The 22,211-nt window shown below is 37.3% G+C and overlaps 2 protein-coding genes across 10 annotated transcripts in view; one reads left to right on the forward strand and one right to left on the reverse strand.

Moving 5' to 3' along the window:
* Positions 1 to 203: 203 nt before the first annotated feature.
* LOC143031265 (uncharacterized) lies at positions 204 to 13,865 on the forward strand. 6 transcript variants are annotated; one of them, XM_076194880.1, is made up of 6 exons: positions 204 to 344; positions 739 to 1,078; positions 1,470 to 1,617; positions 8,744 to 8,911; positions 10,113 to 10,338; positions 10,959 to 13,857. In XM_076194880.1, exons 3-6 carry the CDS (start codon positions 1,501 to 1,503, stop codon positions 12,218 to 12,220), a joined length of 1,773 nt encoding a protein of 590 aa, XP_076050995.1. In that variant the 5' UTR covers positions 204 to 344; positions 739 to 1,078; positions 1,470 to 1,500; the 3' UTR covers positions 12,221 to 13,857. The 6 variants fall into 6 exon arrangements, with proteins under 6 accessions (XP_076050995.1, XP_076050996.1, XP_076050997.1 ...); XM_076194881.1 differs by having other exon boundaries at positions 739 to 842; XM_076194882.1 differs by lacking the exon at positions 739 to 1,078 and having other exon boundaries at positions 272 to 344.
* Positions 13,866 to 15,763: 1,898 nt separating this feature from the next.
* LOC143031270 (uncharacterized) overlaps positions 15,764 to 22,211 on the reverse strand; it is a 6,766-nt gene continuing 318 nt past the window's right edge. For all 4 annotated transcript variants that reach the window (XM_076194893.1, XM_076194891.1, XM_076194895.1 and 1 more), the window contains exons 2-4: positions 20,114 to 20,251; positions 19,764 to 19,977; positions 15,764 to 19,287 (exon numbers count right to left, since the gene is read on the reverse strand). In XM_076194893.1, the coding sequence (XP_076051008.1) occupies positions 17,780 to 19,255 (1,476 nt within the window). In that variant the 5' untranslated portion in view covers positions 19,256 to 19,287; positions 19,764 to 19,977; positions 20,114 to 20,251 and the 3' untranslated portion in view covers positions 15,764 to 17,779. The remainder of the gene's footprint in view (positions 19,288 to 19,763; positions 19,978 to 20,113; positions 20,252 to 22,211) is intronic.

A 22,211-nucleotide genomic window follows, 5' to 3' on the forward strand; every position in this document is an offset into this window, starting at 1 on the left:
AATAGTTGTTTAATTTCTGTTAACAAATACAGATTAGATGCACCAATTTATGGAATAACATTAATTAATTAATTATAAACAAAGATGGATCCTACGAGCATAAGCATAACTAATGTATGTTACCATTAGGGAAACAAAATTAGCTAAGCACAGCCCACAGAGAGGGTTGAATTTTTTAAAAGTACTCAATTTGATAACATAAACTTTAAATGGTCAAGTTGGGTGAATCCCACCCAACTTGACCATTGACCAAATTGAGCAGGGCTAAAACATTTCATAATGTAAACAAACACTATATGGCCGAATGAACAGTGCGAGGTCCACTCTCCTGTGCTTACACTATGGTAGTAATATTAATTGTCCGTAGTCATGCAGCACAAGGGCTTATGCGGAATTTTGAGATGGACAAATGAGAATAGGAATTAGAAAAAATCATTAATATGGAAAAGCAGCCTCATCATATACGAACGATTATATGCACTGATGTTGATAAATTGGGCTGTCTAATAATGTCTTATATTTTATAATATGCATGCCTATTATTCCATTGTTGGCGTGTACAGGGACAATAAGCTTCGTATGTATAGTTAAGTTTTAAAGTGGGTTCAATAATTATTTTGAAAAGACATTTTTGTGATGCTTGACAATAAGAAATGTACTTTTTCAATTTTACGAGAACAGAATTGAGAATATTAGAAATGTAGCCAAGAGGCAGTGCATAACCTAACTTTTTTCTAGTGGTGTAAGGCTGGAGAGACTCTTTAAGCTACATTTCATAGTGCCAAACAGTTGTATTATCACTGACATTCACAATATTTTCAACTCACTGGGGATGTATTCAAGTGAGTATGTCATTAACTGTTAAAGTTGAAGTTCGCAGCTGCCACACATCAACCAAGAACTGATGCATGTGCTTGCCATGCCAACAGGATACATTTGTTGTTGTTGTTTTTTTAATTGAAGTTTAACCTATAAATGCTAGTTTAGTTACATGATACAAGTAACATTCAACACAATGTCATCATGTGTAGTGATTTATTGTATTTATAAGCAGTTCAAGGATTCTGGAGACATATTGGTGAGTATAGAGTTGATTTTTATCAACAACTTCTGGTTATTGTAAGTCACCAATCCTCCTGGTTGAGGTCTCTTGGAATAAATAGGATTAAGAAAAAAAATATTATTATTTTTGGAAAACTTACCCAGCATTAAACCTTTGGCATAGGTTTTGTTAGGTCTCTATACTTCCCTGTTCTACTTGTTTGTCAGAGTGGTCATTGGTTGCTTTCTCCAATAGTGGAGCACAATAACCCATGTTTCTGATTTTGGTCATGGGCATTGTATACTTAATGGTCTAAATTATATGGTCTCCATAAAAAAATTGGGTACTTTCCACCAATGTAGCACATTTTCATGATATTTGCAAGTCTCTTTTGTAACATATAGCATATGTGATGTTTGTTTTCCAGATTCCCATATGGATGTTCAAACATCCTGAAGATGTGGATTGTCAATGTGAAATATGATAAGTGGATGCCCACCAAGAAACATTTTCTTTACTTTGACCACTTCATTGAGGAATCATTTGACAAGACTGAACAGACCACTCAGTTGAAGGTAAATCCCCAGAGTCCCTGCTCCTATGTGTAGGGTACCCCAAGATTAATTTATATAATCCAAATTTAACTACTTGATGCACTACTACTGCAAAAGTAGTAATTATAAGTGAGTGATAAAGCAAAGTGAAGACTTGTATAAGTGTAGCCCAAAACTTAGTGGGTGGTTTGCTGGAGGTCCATGAACCACCAGGACTAATAGTTTCATATGGTTGTGTGGGACCTTTTATAGTAATAAGAATAAGATATTGGTTGACAAAAAAAAAGGAAGATAAGAGGATAAGGCCATCAAGTGAGAAAGAGAATGAGAGCGGCTGGTGTGCAAGAATACAACAAGAAGGGTGAAATCAGAGGAAATCCAAGACTGGGGCATGTTATTGTGGCAAAGTAGCATGCAGATGATACTTTAGGGTCTATATGGGGTGCCCCTATGGACCAGAGCCACACATAATTTTGTCTGTGATAGAGGAAAATTCTGTTCATAGAGAAATGATGAAACTTTTATTATACTGCAACTGTCCCTCCGTTATGCTGTCCCCCAACCCCTTGTTACTGTCCTGTACCATTTCTCTGAATATTCATTTCCTTTCTTCACCTACCCTGTGGTGGGGGAAGAGAATGCTACCACCAAGTCTTTCCACTTGAGTCATAAAAGATGACAAAAAATGGGACAGGGGATGGGATTAGGAGTCCTGCTACCTGTAGCCCCAAAAGGGGACATTCCTAAAAAAAGTAAAGGCATAAGAGGGTCTGGGAGTTTTCCAACCAGTACCCTAAGGTTTGGGTCTTTTAATGTGCGTGGATGTGGTACAGATGAGAGTAAAAGGGAAGAGATAGGTAGTATGTTTGTGAGAAAAAAGATGGATGTGCTGGCTTTGAGTGAAACTAAAATGAAAGGGAAGGGCGAGTGTGAGTTTGGGAGTGTAGCTGGGAGGTACTCAGGAGTGAAGAGTGGACGAGGGAGAGAAGGGGTGGCTATACTAGTAAGTGAAGAGATAAGTAAGCATGTAGTGGAGTGGAAGGAGGTTTCATCAAGGTTGATGTGGATGAAGGTGAAGCTGGGAAGGAAGATATGGGTTTTTGTAAGTGCGTATGGGTCTGGTAGTGAGAAGAGCATAGAGGAAAGGGAGGCTTTTTGGGTAGATATAAATGAGTGTATAAAGGGATTAGGAAGAAATGTCAATGTAGTTGTATTGGGAGACCTTAATGCTAGGGTAGGAAATCAACCAATAGATGGAGTGATTGGGGAGTATGGAGCTCCAGATAAAATTCGTAGTGGAGAATTGATGGTGGAGATGTGTCTTGAGAGTTGATGATAGCAAATACAGTGTTTAGGAAGAAAGTCAAGCAAAAGTACACATGGGAGAGGGTGGTGGATGGAAGGGTGGAAGATAGAGTGTTAATGGACTATATAGTGGTGACTAGGACTATGGTAGGAAGAGTTGAGGATGTACATGTCCTAAGGGGAGAGGGTGGGGGAATATCAGATCATTTTCTTGTGGAAGGTAAATTGAGAGTGGAGAAAGAGGAAAAGGGGCAGAAGGGAGGGAGGTACTTAGAGTGAAGTGCTTAAATGAGGAAAAAAAGGAGAATGAGTATAAGAAGAAGTTGAGAGAGGAGTGGGAGGGAGTAAAGGATAGAGTAGAACTAGGAATGGGGATGGTTCAAGGAGGGAGTCATAAGGTGTGCAAAGATGGTGTGTGGAACAAGGAGGGCAGGAGGAAATAGAAGGAAGGGTAGTGAAGTAGTGAGTGGTGGGATGAGGAAGCAGAGAAGGGTGTAGAAGAGAAGAAGCAGGCATTCATAGATTGGCTACAAATTAGGACGAGGGAATCGTATGAGAGGTACAAAGTAAAGAGAAGGGAAGTTAAGCATAAGATAAAGGAAGCAAAGAGGAGAGCGGATGTGAAATGGGGTAAGAGTATGACAGAAAATTTTGAAAGTAATAAAAAGATCTTTTGGAAAGAAATTAAAAGAGAAAGAGGAGGTGAATCAAGTAGAGAAGAAAAGGTAAAAGGTGCAGATGGAGAGATGATAATGGAAGAGAAGGCAGTGAGAGGAAGGTGGGCAGAGTATTTTAGGGAGTTGCTAAATGTGAAGGAGGATAGGGAGGGAAAGGTAGTTGTGATGGGAAGTGCTAAGAAAATGAGAGTGATGAATGACGAAAATGAAGGAGAAATAGGGAAGGATGAAGTGAAAGCAGCTGTTAAGATGATGAGAGCAGGTAAGGCACCTGGGTTGGATGGATGTCATGCAGAATGTCTGAAGAAAGGAGGTACAGTTATGGTGGACTGGCTTGTGAGGTTATTTAATGTTTGTTTAAGAGAGGGGTGCCGGAGGACTGGAGGAGTGCCTGTATAGTTCTGCTTTACAAGGGAAAGGGGGACAAGTATGAGTGTAGTAGTTTCAGAGGGATCAGCTAGTTGAGTGTAGTTGGGAAGGCTTATGGGAGGGTCTTGATTGAGAGGATTAGGAGAGGAACAGAGGGAGTAATTGGTGAGGAACAGTGTGGGTTTAGGACAGGTAGGGGTTGTGTAGATCAGATTTTTGTGGTAAGACAGATGTGAGAAAGCTATAGGAAAAGGTAAGGATGTTTTTTGGTCTTTTATGGACCTGGAAAAAGTTTACAACAGGGTAGACAGGAAGGCACTGTGGGAGGTACTGCAGATATATGGGATAGGAGGAAAGCTATTAAGAGCACTCAAGAGTTTTTACAAGAGTAGTAGAGCTTGTACCTTTACTTTCTTTTTTAGGAAGTGGAAATACTTGGTGGCAGTATTCTTTTGCCCCCACCACAGGGTAGGTAGGCAAAAAAAGGAAATGAATATTCAGAGAAATGGTACTGGACAGTAACAAGGGGTTGGGGGACAGCATAATGGAGGGACAGTCGTAGTAAAAAAGTGTCATTTCTCTATGTACAGAGTTTTCCTCTATCACAGACAAAATGATGTGTGGCTCTGGTCTGTAGGGATGCCCCATATAGACCCTGAAGTATCAACTGCATGCTACTTTGGCACAATAACATGCAGCCAATACCCCAGACCGGTGGGAAATGAAATGGTTGGGAGTGATTTCTGTGCCTTTTTCTTTTTGGTTACCCCCCCATGTAAGGGGGAAAAAGCCTTTGGTATATGTATGTAGTAGAGCTTGTGTTAGGATTAGAAATGGAGAGAGTGCATGGTTTGAGGTAAAGGTGGGAATTCATCAGGGATGTGTTATGTCGCCCTGGCTGTTCAATCTTTACATGGATGGGGTGGTGCGATAGGTGAATGCAAGGGTAATGGGTCAGGGGTTGGAGATGGTTAAAGAAAATGGAGAAAAGTGGGAGATGAGCCAGCTGTTGTTTGCTGACGACACTGCCCTTGTAGCAGGATCAGAGGAGGGATTGAGGAAGTTAGTGATAGAGTTTAAGAAGGTGTGTGAAAGAAGGAAGCTGAGGATAAATGTGGGCAGAAGTAAGATGATGAGATGTACAAGGGGAGAGAGTGACAGCAGGCTGAAAGTGAGCATGAAGGGTGAAAGACTGGAGGAAATGGATAGTTTTAAATACTTGGGTGCGAATGTGGCAGGAAAGGGAGGAGTGGGGGTGGAGGTAGAATGTAGATTGAGAGAAGCGAGTAAATGCTTTGGTGGATTAAAAAGTGTAATGAGAAATAGACATCTGGGAATGGGTGCTAAGAGGAGGTTATATGAAGGAGTGATTGTGCCAACAGCACTGTACGGGGCAGAAACACGGAACATAAGAGAGGAAGAGAGAAGGAGTTTGAATGTGTTTGAGATGAAATGTCTGAGAAGTATGATAGGGGTTACTAGGCTAGATGGAGTGAGAAATGAGGAGGTGAGGAGGAGAACAGGGGTGGAAAGGGAGCTGGGAGATAGGGTTGATGAAAGAGTACTGGAATGGTTTGGACACATGGAAAGAATGAGTGAAGAAAGATTAGTAAAGGAAGTGTGGAAGGCAGAGGTTTAAGGAGTGAATATGAGGGGGCGTCCTAGGATGAGATGGATGGGGTGAAAGGGGCATTACAAAAGAGAGGAATGTCTGTTGAGGAAGGACGGGAGAGGACAGAAGATAGGGGTGAATGGAGAAGGGTTGTGTATGGATGATGCTGTGATGCATGAGGGAGAGTGGGTGGGGGATGGGGAGTGAGGAAGTATGAGAAAAAAACTGACGCACCCCGAAGCGATTTCTCGCTGTCTTCCCCTTTTCTGCATGAGGGGAGGGTTGCCGAATTTATGAAGCAGCCTTGCTGTGGATGTGCTGTGTCTTGAGACACTGTTTCTGACCCAGGGCAGTAGACAGAATGCAGGGATGACCCATCATCCAGGAGGTGCCAAGATAGGAGGGAGGGAGGAGGGTAACGGGGAGTGGAATATATGGGAAATGGAATGGGTGGGAGTGGTTTCTATGCCTTTTTCTTTTTGGCTACCCCCATGTAAGGGGGAAAAAGCCTTTGGTATATGTATGTAGGATGGAATATTGCAATCAGTCAACCTGTTGTCCCAGAACTGCCTTGCAGGAGATCCATGATTCCCAACCAACCATCAAAAACCACCAGATTGCAGAGCTGGGCGTGTTACTGCCAGACAGGTAGTGTGTTACCAAAAAATCTGGAGTGCATTTCTGTCAATGTGTATTGTACACATATATATGGATATACAATGCGTATATGTACCTGTCAGGTGGTAACATACCCAGCTCTGGCAGATTAATCCACAAATCACTAAAGGAAGTTTTAAAAAAGACAATAGAAAAATGAAAACGACTACAAAATGAATATCGCTGATAAATTCAACGAGAATCCCAAAGAATTCTATAGTTACATTAGAGATAAAAAGGTTGTTAGGAATCACATTGGTCCACTATTATCTGCTGACAGTCAACTTGAATATTCAAATGAAGGAATGTGTGATATTTTAAATGATCATTTTAGCTCAGTATTCGTAAATGAAACACCTCAAAGTGAATTCCAAACTGAAACCTGTGAAAAGTCTAGGGTAAACTTGCTACAGTAAATATAGAAAAAAATTAAAAGGTGTATAGATAAACTCAAAGTTAACAAAACATCAGGGCCTGACTGTTGGCATCCAAGAATCTTAAAGGGAATGAAAAATGAGATTGTTGTTTCATTAGAAATTTTCAAGAAATCCATCATATCCGGAGAAGTCCCAAGAGAATGGAAGCTAGCTAACATTACTCCCATGTTCAAAAAAAAGGTGACAAAAAGAATCCAAATAACCACAGGCCTATAAGTTTGACTTCAATCATAGGAAAAATGATGGAAACTATCATCAGAGATGCTATCAAACATCATTTAGAAAGTAACTATTTGATAAATGATAGCCATCATGGTTTCAGATGGAAACGTTCTTGCGTGACTTACTCGAATTCTACAACACAGTTATCTCGAATTATGACAAAAGAAAAAATATAGATTTAATATATCTAGACTTTGCAAAAGTTTTTGATACCGTCCCCCACAAAAGACTACTTACTAAATTAGCTTCACACGGAATAAGTGGTAGCCTATTAAGTTGGACTAGTAATTGGTTGAATGATCAAAAACAGAGAGTTGCTTTAAATGGAAAAACTTCTGGATGGAAAAATGTTGCAAGTGGGGTTCCTCAAGGTTCCATTCTCGGGCCACTTCTATTCATAGTACTGTATATATAAATGATATAGACCATGGACTAAAATCTACTGTTTCCAAATTTGCTGATGATACAAAACTGTGCGGAATGGCAAATGATCACTTAAACCAATTAGATATTCAAGAAGATTTAGATAGATTACAGCAATGGTCTGAAAAGTGGGTAATGAAATTTAACACAAGTAAATGCATGGTAATGCACAAGTTATTTGGAAATTAATTAACAAAAGTGGATAGTGAAAAGGATCTCGGCGTAATTATCAGTAACGATCTCAAATCATCCAAGCAGTGTATAAATAAGATTCTAGGACTGATTGTGCAATATTTTGACTTCAGAAGTCCATCACTCATTAACAAGCTATATAAATTGTTAGTTCGTCCACATTTGGAATATGCTGTTTCCATATGGTCACTGAATCTCATTAAAGACATTGACAGATTGGAAAAAGTACAACGGCGAGCTACAAAACTGATTCCAAATATAAAAAATAAATCATACAAAAATTGACAAAAACATATGAATCTGTTTTTACCTAAAAAAAAAAGTGTAGGCTCAGAGGTGACTTGATACAGGTCTTTTAGATTCTAAAGAGAATTAACATCAAGTGACAAAAGTTTTACACGGAATGAGAATCAGACAAGAAACAATGGTCTCAAACTGTCCGGAAATAGATTTAATTTGGAAGTTGGTAGAAACAACTTTGTCAACCATGTAGTTAATGAATGGAATAAACTTCCTGCAGAGGCAGTGCAATGTAGTTCAGTTCGAAGCTTTTAGAATCATTTAGATAAACACCTAAGATGCTGTAATAACTATCATTTATTTTATATTATTTGTTTATTTGTTTTTGTTGTCATTTGTCCGTATATTATTAGTTTGTCATTTATTGAATTATTAGTTATGTAAATTTATCATTATTTACTATTTATCTATTTATCATCTAACTATACCTATGCGTTTATTCATTTGATCTATTATTTACATTATTGTTTTTATTTATTCATTAATTTATCATTATTATGATTTTTTGCATCCGACCTAGATATGGACCAAAAGGTCTCCTATCAGCATGCTCCGCCTTTGTAATCCTTTGTATGTTAATGTGACAATGACTGAACAAGCCATTTCATTAAGTACAAATGTCTCTCATCAACCACCACCACCTATAGTAATACATTTCATAATCTGGAGGATGGAGGGGAAACTCCATGAAAGCTGGAGATTGGTTGTAAATAGTGGAAAGAGTATAGCAAAGGTTGACAAAGGTCCCTCGGGATCTTTTGACCGACATGTAGTTGAATATTTTTGTTTTATGAGAAAGAATTCTTTTATACCCATGAAAGTTCAAAAGATTGTGATTCTTTTCTTTTGGGGAAGCGAATTGACTTTTTTCTTTAAGTACTTGATATTTGACTTGAAATTTAGTTTTTTCAATTAGAATAGTATGTTAAACCAAGTATTTTGCTCTCCTTCAGAATGTTAGAGTAAAGTCAGTAGTAGATGAACCACATGAGAATACAACCATGGAAGATTCTGTTAAGAAGAGCAAAACAAAAATGGAGGACATAACAATTAAGAAGGAATTCATTGATGAAGTGTTCTGCGAACCTGGCCTTATCAGTTTTCCAGAGAGAACATCAGAGGTAGAGTAAAGGTGGATTTTAATTTGAAGCCATAACCCAAAGAAGAAGAATATTGTTCTTCCCAGTGTTGAGAATTACAACTGTTATTATAATGAACTGCCTGTCCATTTATAATTCATAAACACAAACAAGTTTTCATATTTTGCACCCAATCTTGCTTTTTTATCACTGACTTTGTACTGTATAAAATGTAATATATATATGTATTATATATTGATAGTGCAGTTGGTTAAGTCACTCTCCATTTGTCACATATTGGCTAGCTTTGAGTCCTCAGCCCAACAGAATATCAGATTCTGAATATGCTTCCATTGAGCTCCTGTTAAGTCTCAGTCACATTTGCAAGGAATTAAAAGGGAAAATTAATTTGGTTGATAAGATGTATATACACACATACACACACATTATTGAAAATAAGATAAGAATGACTTATTGAAATGGGACAATGGAAAAACGAGAGGACACAAAAAGAAACTAAAAAAAGATAATTACAGCAGAGATGTGAAAAAAAACAGCTTCCCACACAGAGTGATAGATGCTTGGAACAAATTAGACAAAGAAACAGTGTGTGCAAGCACTATTCAAGATTTTAAGAAAAAACTTGATGCTGAGAGATACAAAGACGGGTCATCACGAGCATAGCTCCCTTCCCATATAATACAACTAGGTAAATACACACACACATATGAATATATATATATCTGTATATGTATATCTGAAGCACTGAGATAGGTCCAACTATGCAGAATTTATTGAAGTGAATGAGAATTTGACAGGGTATTGGAGATAGGTTGGATGTCACAATAGGTTTTTTCAAATTCATATATACTACATTACATGTGTGTATTATCATTGTATATATATTTATATTTTTTGTACAGGTCTGAATGGTGCAGTTACTTGAATATTCCATATAACTGAATATTGGGGATCTTACAGTATATCTTTTAAGTCCTAGAAATATTGACTGCATCAAACTTGTGTGGTTATCAACCCATATAAGGATGGGTCTGATGTTAAATGAAATTATTTAAGGCTATACATTTAGGTGGTAGCTGGATGGGGCCTATATCCAATGATTAGCATGATGACCTTTGTTTTTTGCATGAGCACTTTGAAAAGATATTTTGTCATTTAGACGTCTTAAGAAAGGGATAGCCATGGTATGTGTAAATCAAACAAGCCCTTTTCTGCTCTCCAGAATTATAGAGTGGCACCAGAGATTGAGGATTCTATGAAAACTGTAAACATGGAGGGCCCACTTCAAGGAAGTGCAACAGTAATAAAAGAGGAGGTAACTTTTAAGAAGGAAATGACTGAAGAAAATGAAGTATTCAGTGAACCTGGTCTCATCAACCTCCAACCAGAAACAATACAAGTCAAGTTTGAGGGAAAGGCATTAGACGAGATGAAAACAGAAACAAAAGGTATATAATGATAATATTTACATGGTTTTATTCACCTAAAAGTATTTTATAGGAGACATTAAAATGTTCTTACATTCATATGACACAACAGCCCAATATTTGCTCCTGGGGGAGACCTGAGGGAGAGCTCAAAGCTATCACAGGACCTGTAAATTATTACAAGGCCAATGTCATTTATCATGGGGCTATGGGTTTTCACTTTTACTTGCAAGTTAACACACCCACATACAACTTGAAATACACTTGATGAACATGAGCTTTCAGGTTACAAGACCTTTGTAAGGTGAATTGTATAAAGAAGGAATAGGAGACTAGGTTTTTAATTTTGCATACCTTTATAGCTTCTGGTGTATGGATACATTATTATCATATATCATACGTGACAGGATATTTTCCCATTGTAACTGTCATAGATGCTGTGATGCTCTGGGATTCAACCTCACCTCTAAACCTCATTGGTTCAAGTCTTAATTCCCAGTGGCAACTGGTTACTACCATTTGTTTTACTTGTACAAGCATTGGAGCAGAGGTGATGGCTTCAGCCACAGCCAAGCTTCTTGGTGTAAATGTTTTGTTGTGCCTCAGTCTGATCATCTTTATTCTTCTTGTCTTGCTTACAGATAAACTTAGAACATCATGTCAAACATCTGCGATCCAAGATAGTCTAGAGTATACAGGTGGACATGACATAGATGGTGTAGGGCCCCCAATTATATGCACTGACTTAGCCAGACATCAAAGTAGAGCTGAAGCCAAGACAATAAAAGACTCATCCCAAAGTGAATGTCATCATTTAAGAAGAGGTGATAGCGAGTATTCAAAAGGTCCAATGAGCTTCAGGGATAATAAGACTGGAAAGATTGATCAAGGTGAGACTTTTGGTAAAACTGTGAATGTAACAAAGAATTATATACAAGCTGAGCACAATGTCACCCCTGTGGTAAAGGAATCTAGTGATCAATTAGTGCAACCTAGAGACAGGAAAGTTCATACGAGTGAGAAACCACATGAATGTAAGGAGTGTGGACAGCGATTTACACGACTTGGAAATTTAAAAACACACACAAGAGTTCATACAGGAGAAAGACCATATGAATGTAATGAGTGTGGGCAACAATTTAAGGAACAGGGTAAATTGAAGATGCATATAAGAATTCATACAGGGGAGAGGCCACACGAATGCAAACATTGTGGACAAAGATTCACACAATTAGGAGGTTTAAAAAGACACATAAGAATTCATACAGATGATAGGCCATATAATTGTAAAGAATGTGACCGTCGATTTGCAGACCTTGGAAGTTTAAAAAAACACATAAGAGTTCATACAGGTGAGAGGCCGTATGAATGTAAAGAGTGTGGACATCGATTTACAGAAGGTGGAAGTTTAAAAAAACATGCAAGAATTCATACAGGTGAAAAGCCATACCAGTGCAAAGAGTGTGGACAGCGATTCACAGTACTTGGAAGTTTACAGATCCATGCAAGGCTTCACACAGGCGAGAAACCATACGAATGTAAGGACTGTGGACAGCGGTTTACTGACTGTGGAAGATTGAAGAAACACTCAAGAGTTCATACGGATGATCGGCCACACAAATGTAAGGAGTGTGGATTGCAATTCAAGGAACTTGGAAGTTTAAAACGGCACACCAGGATTCATACAGGCGAGAAGCCGTATGAATGTAAGGAGTGTGAACAGAAATTCGCACAGCTTGGAAGTTTGAAAAGGCATGCAAGAGTTCACACAGGTGAAAAACCATTTGAATGTGAGGTGTGTGGACAAAAATTCACACAACAAGGGAATTTAAAATGCCACAAAAATATTCATACACAGGTGAATGACAATGCAGTTTTAGGGGATATAAGAAAAGATTCATGAGCCTTAGAAACATAAGGTAATAAAGTTTTCTGTATTATTAGAGATAGGATGTGTACATTGTATAAATTTATTTCTTAAATTCAAGATTATCCAGAAAATCATGGGTATGATGCTGTCCACCGTAGGATGCACACTACTATATGACTTGTTTAATGTAAAGTGCATGTTGAATATGGGACTTTGTATCATCTATAGTATACTAACAAGATATTTCCTTAAAGACTGGATACCAACTGTGCTTGTACTCTAAATATGCATGCAAACAATCTTTTCTATCAAACTGTATTTTGGAGGTGCCAAGCTAAGAGTGAGGGAAGAGGGTAGAGGGGAGTGGAGTATGTAGGGGATGGAATGGGTAGGAGTGGTTTCCATGCTTTTGTCTTTTGGCTACCTCCTGTGTAAGGGGGAAAAAACCTTTGGTATATGTATTTCTCTAAAAAACAGTTCCCATCAAATTTAAAAAAAATTAAGCAAGGAGTAACCTCCAAATTGGAGTGCAAATTTTAAAAGTCCTTTTCTTAAGAAAGACTGATCAGGCCATTAGGATGTAATTGGAGACTAACTGTATATATGTTGCCTTGAATTTCATTGACTGGAAATGCCCACCCTCACAGCCTTTGAAGCCCTCCCATAGATCTTTCTGAGGGAACATTTGCCTGTTGTCTGATTGAGAACTTGATCTTCATCTGGAGACTAAGTGCTTAGTAACCACGTAGTAAGTGCTGAAACTATCAGTTGTTTTAAAAAATGATTAGACAACTTTATGGATGGGGATGACAGGTGGTGATGGATACGGAGCTGCCTAGTGTAGGCCTTATGGTCTTTTGCAGTCTCCTTTATTTCTTATGTTCTTGCCTCTCAAGGATGCACCTCCAGGTAAAGGCAAGTGTCAATGGGATTCTGACATCCATCTTGCAGCACCACTACTATTGATCATGGTTCCACCATGCGTAATTAAATTGTACAATAAACTGTATAAAATGCCAAGAGCAATAGTATCATTGACCACCTGTCTCTGAGGAAGGCGGACAGATTCTACGAGTAGCGGCACATCAGTGTGGCCACAGGCAGTATATACTGTATCTTTATGAGTATTTTTTAATAGAAATGCAGCAAAAACAGTCAAGCTGTAATATTGTGCCTTCTGTATGAAGACCCACAAATTTCCACAAGCATATTTAAATTTTCAAGTATCAAGATGGCATAAGAATGCTAGGTTTATAATATTAATGCTATGTTGATGGGCAGCCTGCCCAAAATCATACTAGACCGCCTAAGAAAATGAGTACTGTTTTTTTTTTCTTTCTTTTTTTCTTCCGAGTGCCACAGTACTAACAGAGTTGAAGTTTGTGAGTCTTCATCTCAGTTGATGTGTTTTACTAGGACCACAATGCATTTACATAGTAACAGGCTGTTTGAATATGTGAATTCATTATATAACATGAAAAAGTTTTAGATTTGTGACATCAATAATTGGTGCACATATATTGTGCTATGTAAGTATACTTCATTGTAGTGTGAATATGACATGCCAATAATCCCATTTACAAGGGGTACAGAATTTGTTTTTCATAAACCAATACTGGAATGTTCTGTAGAGGGTACTTGTATTGCATAAGGTGATTGTGGAACTGAACTCTTTGTATATATTGAGAATCTAGTTTGATGAAAATCAATGTCTCTGTGTTATTCAATTAAAGTGATTCCACTTTTGTATGGTTTTAAAATGTATGTAAAATACATTACCTAAGTATAGTTGCAATATTATATTCCTATTAATCTATCTAGTTATGTTTATATATATCACAAAAGTAATTCATCAATAGCCTCAAGTTTTTCTGATTGAAGAAACATTTGGCCCCACAACAGTCAGAGGTATCAACCAGCCCATTGATTCAGCTGTCTCTTACAGGAAAATCACAGCTCACAGGAAACTAGCCATGGTTACTGATTCAGGCCGTAAGCCAGTGGAGAGATTTTGTGCTGCTATCTGGAAGGGGTGTTTTACATTGTAGTACAGGTTGAAGCTCCCAAACTCGGCACACCCAGGACCAGCACCAAGCTGAGTATTAGAATTCTCCAACTTTTAGAAAATGTGTTTCTCAACGTTTGGGAGTCATAATAACAATAGGGTTACAGAGGTACTGTAGATACACAAAATAACAGTGGACTTCATACCACAGTACTGTCACAACAAACCATCATACATAAGCTGGTGGCAGGAAATGATCATGGCAAGACTAAGCGGCTGTACCGAGAAATACAATGCTGTGTTTTGGGTGTTCTGCCAGGTTTTAGAAGGCACGTAATTATAGCTGAGTTTTAGGTGTTACCAGGTCTTGTATTGCAGAGTTTGGGAGCTTTGATCTGTATAAGGTGCTCTATGTTTTCTGTGTGCCTGGATTTTGGTTCATTTGATAGATCTCTCAAGAAAGAAATACTAGAGTGCTGTGATGTTTGAATGTGGTGTGTTTTTTTGCAGGAGGGGAGCAATTCTGGTTGTCACTTCTCAACATATGGAAAAGTGGTAGACATGTGAAAATTAATCGGATATTGGGCACACCCTGTAGAAACCCAGGGCTCTCCAGCAACCAGCTACAGCCTCTGGGTGGACCCACAAGTTACATAGGGAATTAATAATCAAATCATTGTCCATGGATTGCTAGTGCAGGTAACCATAGGATGTAATGTTTGGTGTTCCCTGTGGTGGCTGCATCTAGGGCAACCCAACTTGGCTGTGTTGGTACTGTTTTAATGTTGGATATCATTAATACAAACATGCATGTGTGGGTCTAACTTCTCCTGACAGAGACCTCTCTGTGGGCCCGTCTCAGGGGTGCAGGTGGTCAGTCACGAAGAGCTTCAGCTATCTGAACATGTATTTACCTAGCTGTATTTTACAGGACAAGAGCTATGCTCGTAGTGACCCGTTTTCGTATCTCTTTACATCCAGTTTATTCTTAAAATCGTGTATAGTTCTGGCTTTAACTGTTTCTCTGTTCAGTTTGTTCCAGACATTGATCACTCTATGTGGGAAGCTATTTTTTTCAGGTCTCTTCTGTAACTGTCCTTCTTTAGTTTCTTTTCATCTCCTCTTGTTTCTCTTATGTCCCACTTTAATAAGTCATCTCTATCGAGAATTTCCATACCTTTCATAATTCTGAAAATGGTCAACAAATTGCCTTTTTGTATGGATGTACTGTGTGGTACTGGTGGTAGGTTGTTGTATGTTTGAATAGCAAATTGATGGAGTGGTTCCTCCGTCACAATCACCCAGTAATGCTCATGATATATAGCTAGATAGGTGAGTGGTGTTGAGGTCCTAGCATAGAATTGTCCTTTCATGTGACAATTCTATGGGTAGAACTTTGTTTAGTTTGTGCTGCTGTCCTATTGGGGTGGCTTTGGTGCATTTTGTTATTACTCTTACAGCTTTATTTTGTATAGTTTGTAATGTGTTTATGATTTACTGATCAATATCCATCTTTTGCAATAGAAATAAAACATCAATTTTAAGGTTATCCACATATTAGAAAGGACACCATTCAAAGGCTTTTAATACTTCAGTACCAAAGACTTAAATAATTATCACATAATAAAAGCAATGGTTATGAAATGCATAATTAGAATACTAATTTGATAACTTGTATCTACATTCTTTCAATGGTTTAAATTCTATTCCACACCACATCTGCTCAGGGTGCTTATTAATTTTTCATCTGGTACATTGTTATAACCATGTGTTCCTAAATATTATTAAAATAGCTAAAAAAAAAGGCAAAGTAAATTCTGGAAAATGCAAGCACACTATAATGCATTAAATTATTCCCATCTGAGTATGTTCTACCACGTAGTAAAACATCTGTAGTGATTTGGTAACATCACTAACAGATGTTAGACCTGAAAGTACATTAAGATTCATAACTTCCAGTTGTGTTAATTGTGATACACATTTAAAGAAGCTAAGCTGTCATTTCAGTCACAACCCATTTCCTTTCCATGAACTTTCCAAGACTACTAGCAACCCTAATTCAGGGTGATATAAAATGGTATTGCTAAGTTGGCTTCTATTACAAGTCACACCACATGGATCCCTATTCATACATACACTTTTCATGATGAAAGAACCACATCTAAACACGTTTACAACCATGCTTCTCCAATAGCTGCATGATCAAAAAGAACATCACATATCAAATATACTAGAGTTTCAGAAAAAATCTTCCTATCAGTTCATTACAAAAGACAGCAATATCCTTAATAGTATCTAGAAGATAATCTTACAATAAATTAATTGAAATAGCACATATTTTCTTGTCACTTTGGTCACAAACCATTTCTTTTCCATGAACTTAAAGATTATTTACCCACTAACCCTAAATGAGGATGGTATACAATAGTCTTAAGGTGGATTACACTACAAGTCACAAAACATGAACCACTATTTATACATACTTCTTAACATGAATGAACCATACCTTAACACCTATACAACAATGAGACTCCAGTAACTTCATGATCAAAAGGGATATCTATATATCAGATATATTGAAAAGTTTCAGAAGAATCTCTCAAACATATCCTTTAAATATGTTCCATTAAAAGAAAACGATGATCTTATATCCTTTCAGAAGAATCTCTCAAACATATCCTTTTGATACATTTCAATAGAAAAAAAACAATGAATTTCTCATATCCTGAATAGCATCCAGAAGCTACTCTGAAGAAACAAATTCATAAAACAAATATTTCCTCTACTATTCTAAAAAGAAACTACCGACAATAATGTTGAATGGCATAATAATTTTTGGCCTCATTTTTCACAGAAAGGAACCCCACAGTAACTGGCAACATTCCTCAGACCATTTCATATATCTTTCTGGATATAAATCTCATAAACGCTGCTTCTATGTTAATGACTTGTAGTAGTAGGAGCAGTCAGTCACCACTTCTCAGCACTCCATATGTGAAAAATAGAGAAATACAGCTTAAATTGATGGAGATATTGAGCCTAGTCCGGAAACATTGTCAGCCCTGTAGGGCTGCACCTCCTGATAAAAGTGAGGGTGTTAGTGGATTTTGAAGATGAGCAGGGAGATGATGTAATTTGGAGGACTACCATTGAGTCACATGTCTACAATAAAATTTGACATAAAGAAAATAAATAAATAACCATTTCTCACATGAGTCCACTGCAACATTACCTATGCACGGTAACCACATCCTTACTAATGGTATTTGCACTATAAATACCACTGCAATGCCACATTTGCACAGCAACCACATCCAAACCAATGGTATTTGCACTATCATATATTATACACAAGACTTCACAGAATACTTATGAACAAAAGAGGCCTCATAATTCATACATTAAATGCAGGTGCTACTTATAGGTGAATCTTTCAGAACTAGAGCACCAATGTTCACGAAAGCCTTTTCACATTCCAATAACCTGTTTGTTATTGAATAATGAAATACAAAGACTTTAGAAATATTCAGTCCTCTTTTCATTCTCTACAATTCTCTTGATGCAAGCTAACATCTCTTGAACAATCATTAAGTTGATGATGCATTGTCACTATGCTTCTTAATGTGGCGTTTTAGATTTTTTTTGTCAGAAAAAGTAGAGCTACATAACACACATTTGTGGGGCTTGTCTCTTGAATGCCTCTTCATATGATTTCTTAAACCATCTGATGTATTAAATGTAGCAACACATGAAGTGCACTGAAAGGGTCGTTCTCCGGTGTGTAAACGAAGATGCCTCGTCAAACTTGATTTTTCCGTGAAGGTGCTTTGACAGATTGTACAGTGGTGAGGTTTCTCTCCCGTGTGTGTCCGTAAATGACTCGTTAAATGTCCGGTCTGAGTGAATGAAGCGCCACAAAGCTGACAATGAAATGGCTTCTCCCCTGTATGTATCCTCATATGCTTATCTAACGTCGACTTCTGACAGAATGCGGCATCGCAAAACTTACAGCTGTGCGGCTTCTCACCCCTGTGCCTCATGACATGTTCCTTCAACTCCCGTTTCTCGGTAAAAGCAGCACCGCAGATCTCGCATTTATGCGGCTTTTCGCCCGTGTGACGCAAAATGTGAACTTTTAAGAAATAATTATTGATGAAGGAAGCATCACACAAATCACATTTGTAACGTTTTTCTGTGTGTCTCTTCATGTGATTCCTTAAAGTGATTCTTGTTGCAAATGAAGTCTCGCAAACAGTACATTTAAATGGCTTTTCATCGGCATGCACTACAGCATGCTTTGACAGCTCATCAGCACAAGAAAATTGAGCCTCACACAAAGCACACTTGTACAGTTTTTCATTTATGTGAATCTGAACATGTTCAGTCAGTTCTGCTTTGTGAGTGTATGCAGCATCACACAGTGAACATTTAAAATATTTTTCACTTGTATCTGACTGGTCAGTGTCACATGGTGAACATTCATATTTCTCTTTACAAGTGTTTTTTCTCTTGTTTTTCTTCTCTAATCTTACAGAAATTTTTGAATTCAACAATTCACTTGACCTTGTCTCTTCAGTACTATTTATAAAGACATAATTTGGTGATTTTTTTGATTTAGAATATGTGGCACTTTTCTGTGCCAATTTTTCTCTTTCAGCAACTATGGAATCAACAGATTCAGAACTGGACACACATTCTCCATCTACAGGAAGATATTTCCTATAACATGATGGTGAAAAGAACATGGCAGAATCTTCGCTTTTGTGTATTTTCTTATCTTTCTGCCTCTTACCTTTTGGCCTCGCCACGTCTTCACCAGCAAATATTGAGTCAAATGATATACAATCAGACAAATTTTCTGCACTGTCCATTATGGTGTGCTTCTTATCTTCTGAATGTGAAAATATGCTATGAAATATTTCATGAGGTTTTTCAGTTACTGGTGACATTTTCTCTTTCCCAGTAGGTGAGGAACTCAGATTAGGAATATGCTTGGTTAAATCTTCTAGTTGTAAGGCAGTGGTATGAAAAATTTCATCAGGTTTTCCAGTTGTCAGGGCCATTCTCTTTTTCCAGTGATCACCCTGATTAAATGCTGTGGACAAAGATTCAGTGATTTTAGTTTCACACTAACGATGTGGACAAATTTGGGCTGAAACTAAAATAAAAAGATAGTTTGTTCAAAAATGGATGAATCTGAATCTAGTGACTGAGAAACCGTAATGTTATAACACATTTGTAAATGCACACTTTAAACCCACTATTGGAGAAATAATATCAGAAGTACAGGAGATCCGTATATTTCGACTACTATCTGTAGTCCTCTGCTGAAGAGGACCTAACCTATCTGTAGTCCTCTGCTGAAGAGGATTACAGATAGTAGTTGAAATATACGGATCTCCTGTACTTCTGATATTATTTCTCCGATAGTAGGTTTAAAGTGTACTAGTGATTGAGGTAAAGTCTTACATTTAAAGATAATAATATCAATAATAACAATAATCTTAGAGGTTTGAATATGTCATATGGTCATACCAAAATAATTTATTTTTCAGGCTCAAAATCACATACCAAAAGTATATTCGATGTGCTGGTGGTGTAATCTGAAGCATGCACTTTTTGAATCTTCCTAGTTGTGTTTAAGTCCTGCACTTTCTCAAATCCCAAGCAATAACTGTTACCTGCCACAGCGGTCCAAGCACACAGGGCAAAAGTAATGTCTTTAGCCACAGTTATGCATCTCCTAGTGGCTCTTCACCATATGTGAATATTCTTGATTGGTTAACTGCAAAATACAAACCCTTTACATATTCCAATTTACTTTCTAAAGTATCCTCAATTTGGCTGCACCAGTAATGTAAGCAATATCAGACATGTCTAATAATATATTTGCCATCTACATAAATAACGGAAAATACTACCTATCTATTCCCTCATCATGTTTTCATTTCAGTTTCTGGAAACCATGTACTTGATTTCCAATTCTTAAATCTCACTTCCAGTGTATGTTAATCACTTAAAAATTAATCCAATTCCAGTAACCCACCTTCACAACTAATCTGAAATACAAAACAACTTCTTCAGTGTCTTTCTGTCCAACACTGGTTAACAAATGTTTAATGATTTTAATATTAATTGTTGCCTTAAGTTTCACTGGCTGGAATGCCACAACTCCTCAGTGGTTGACAATGGTATTCAAGCCTCCCCATATTTTTCTTCATGAACAAATTTTGAATTGTTCATGTATTGTATTAGCATTGGAAAGTTTCTGTATCACTCTCCGGCTTATACAGCAAGCAGTCACCATTTGTCAGCTCTCCTTATATGATAAAGTAGAGGAAATGCAATTTGAAGCTGATTCAGTTTGGTCTGGAAAGAGTGTCAGCCCCTCAGGGCTCCACCTCCAAACAGAACTGAAAATACTGTTAAGTTTTGAAGACGAGCATCTTGCGGAGCCACTACAAGTAGTAGCTCATCACTACTGTCCCTCTTTGAAAATAATGTACACAAATAGCTGTTGACATCTAATGGGCATCCCACAATACAATTACACATGTTTATTCATCAAGATATTTTACTCAACTATTCATCTTCAAGATGAACTCCATGAACAATGTGATTCAAAGTTAATAGTATTTCATAAGTTTATGAAAAAAATCCTCCATTTTATAACATGTAGGGTGATCATCCCACAACTTATGCAGTGCCCAACACTCCTGACCATGTCTTGTACATAAAACTATTCATCTTCAAAATGAACTCCATGAACAATGTGATTCAAGGTTAATAGTATTTCATAAGTTTATGAAAAAAAAAAAATCCTCCATTTTATACGATGTAGGTGATCCCCCCACAACATATGCACTGCCCAACATTCCTGCCTATGTCTTGTACATAATAAAAAATCTAAACTTGTGTTTGGATGGAGGGGAATCAGGGGGAAGGCACCTTGGTTGACTAGTAAAAAGCCTGAATATGGAAGTTTTGGATCTAAATAAATTATTCTTAACCTTTTTCAGTGCCCTTAGTACCCCTTGATACCTCAAAGAATTTACTCGTACCCCCGTCAAATACAAATACAATAAAAACATATGAAAAGGATTAGGAATACAAACATTGCTTTGCTTTCTCATTGTAAATTATACAGTACCATACACTGGTTATCAAGTCTTGCACCCCCCAGGTACCCCAGGTACGAACCACTGATTTAGATGCAAAGCTGGCTGGAGTTCAAAGGCACTTGGGATTTGGCCCTATTGTGGAGTCCACAAGATACGCTATGTTAGGAGGTAGAGGAATGGGGGGGGGGTTCCAATTAGGTAAGGTTCATTAATAGACCTTGGTTGAGATACGCTAAGTTAGAGGAAGGGGGGTTCAGTTAGGTTAGATTCAAAATTGGGTTTCAGTATTTGCAAAGAAATATTAGTAATAATAATAATAATGATAACAATACTAATAATAATAACAATAGTAATAATGATAAAACTAATAATAGCAATAGAAAAAAAATCACACCAAAGCATACAATAATATCTACAGCAATAGATTACCACCAAAATCATGTTACATCCACAATCCCTTGAAAAAATTAAGTTACCACTACCATTATATTAAATAAATAAAAAAATGTGCTGTGTGAGTGAATATACACACCCACATAAATACACAAAAATAATAATTTTGGAGTTGATAAATTTCAACTACCTAAGTCTTTAACTTAAGGAATTTTTGGGTAAATGTAGAATTTGAAATAATGTATCAGTACCTATTTGGTTTTCATATACTTTTTTTTTTGGGGGGGACAGTTTTATATAAAAAACTGGATTAATGGGGAAACGATCAACACTATATTTCGCTAAGCTGAACACATAAGGATAAGCATTCTGAGAACTTTGACATTAGAATAGGAAAACTCGTTTCTTATTTATCACGAGAACTAAATTCACATCACTCGCACACCAATGCATCAGTCCACAACCTTAAAAAATGAGCGTTCAATATCTGACAAAAAACTCTTTG

This window comes from Oratosquilla oratoria, chromosome 12 (genome assembly GCF_046742065.1).
Source record: "Oratosquilla oratoria isolate Oo_2021 chromosome 12, ASM4674206v1, whole genome shotgun sequence".
Taxonomy (NCBI): Eukaryota; Metazoa; Arthropoda; class Malacostraca; order Stomatopoda; family Squillidae; genus Oratosquilla; species Oratosquilla oratoria.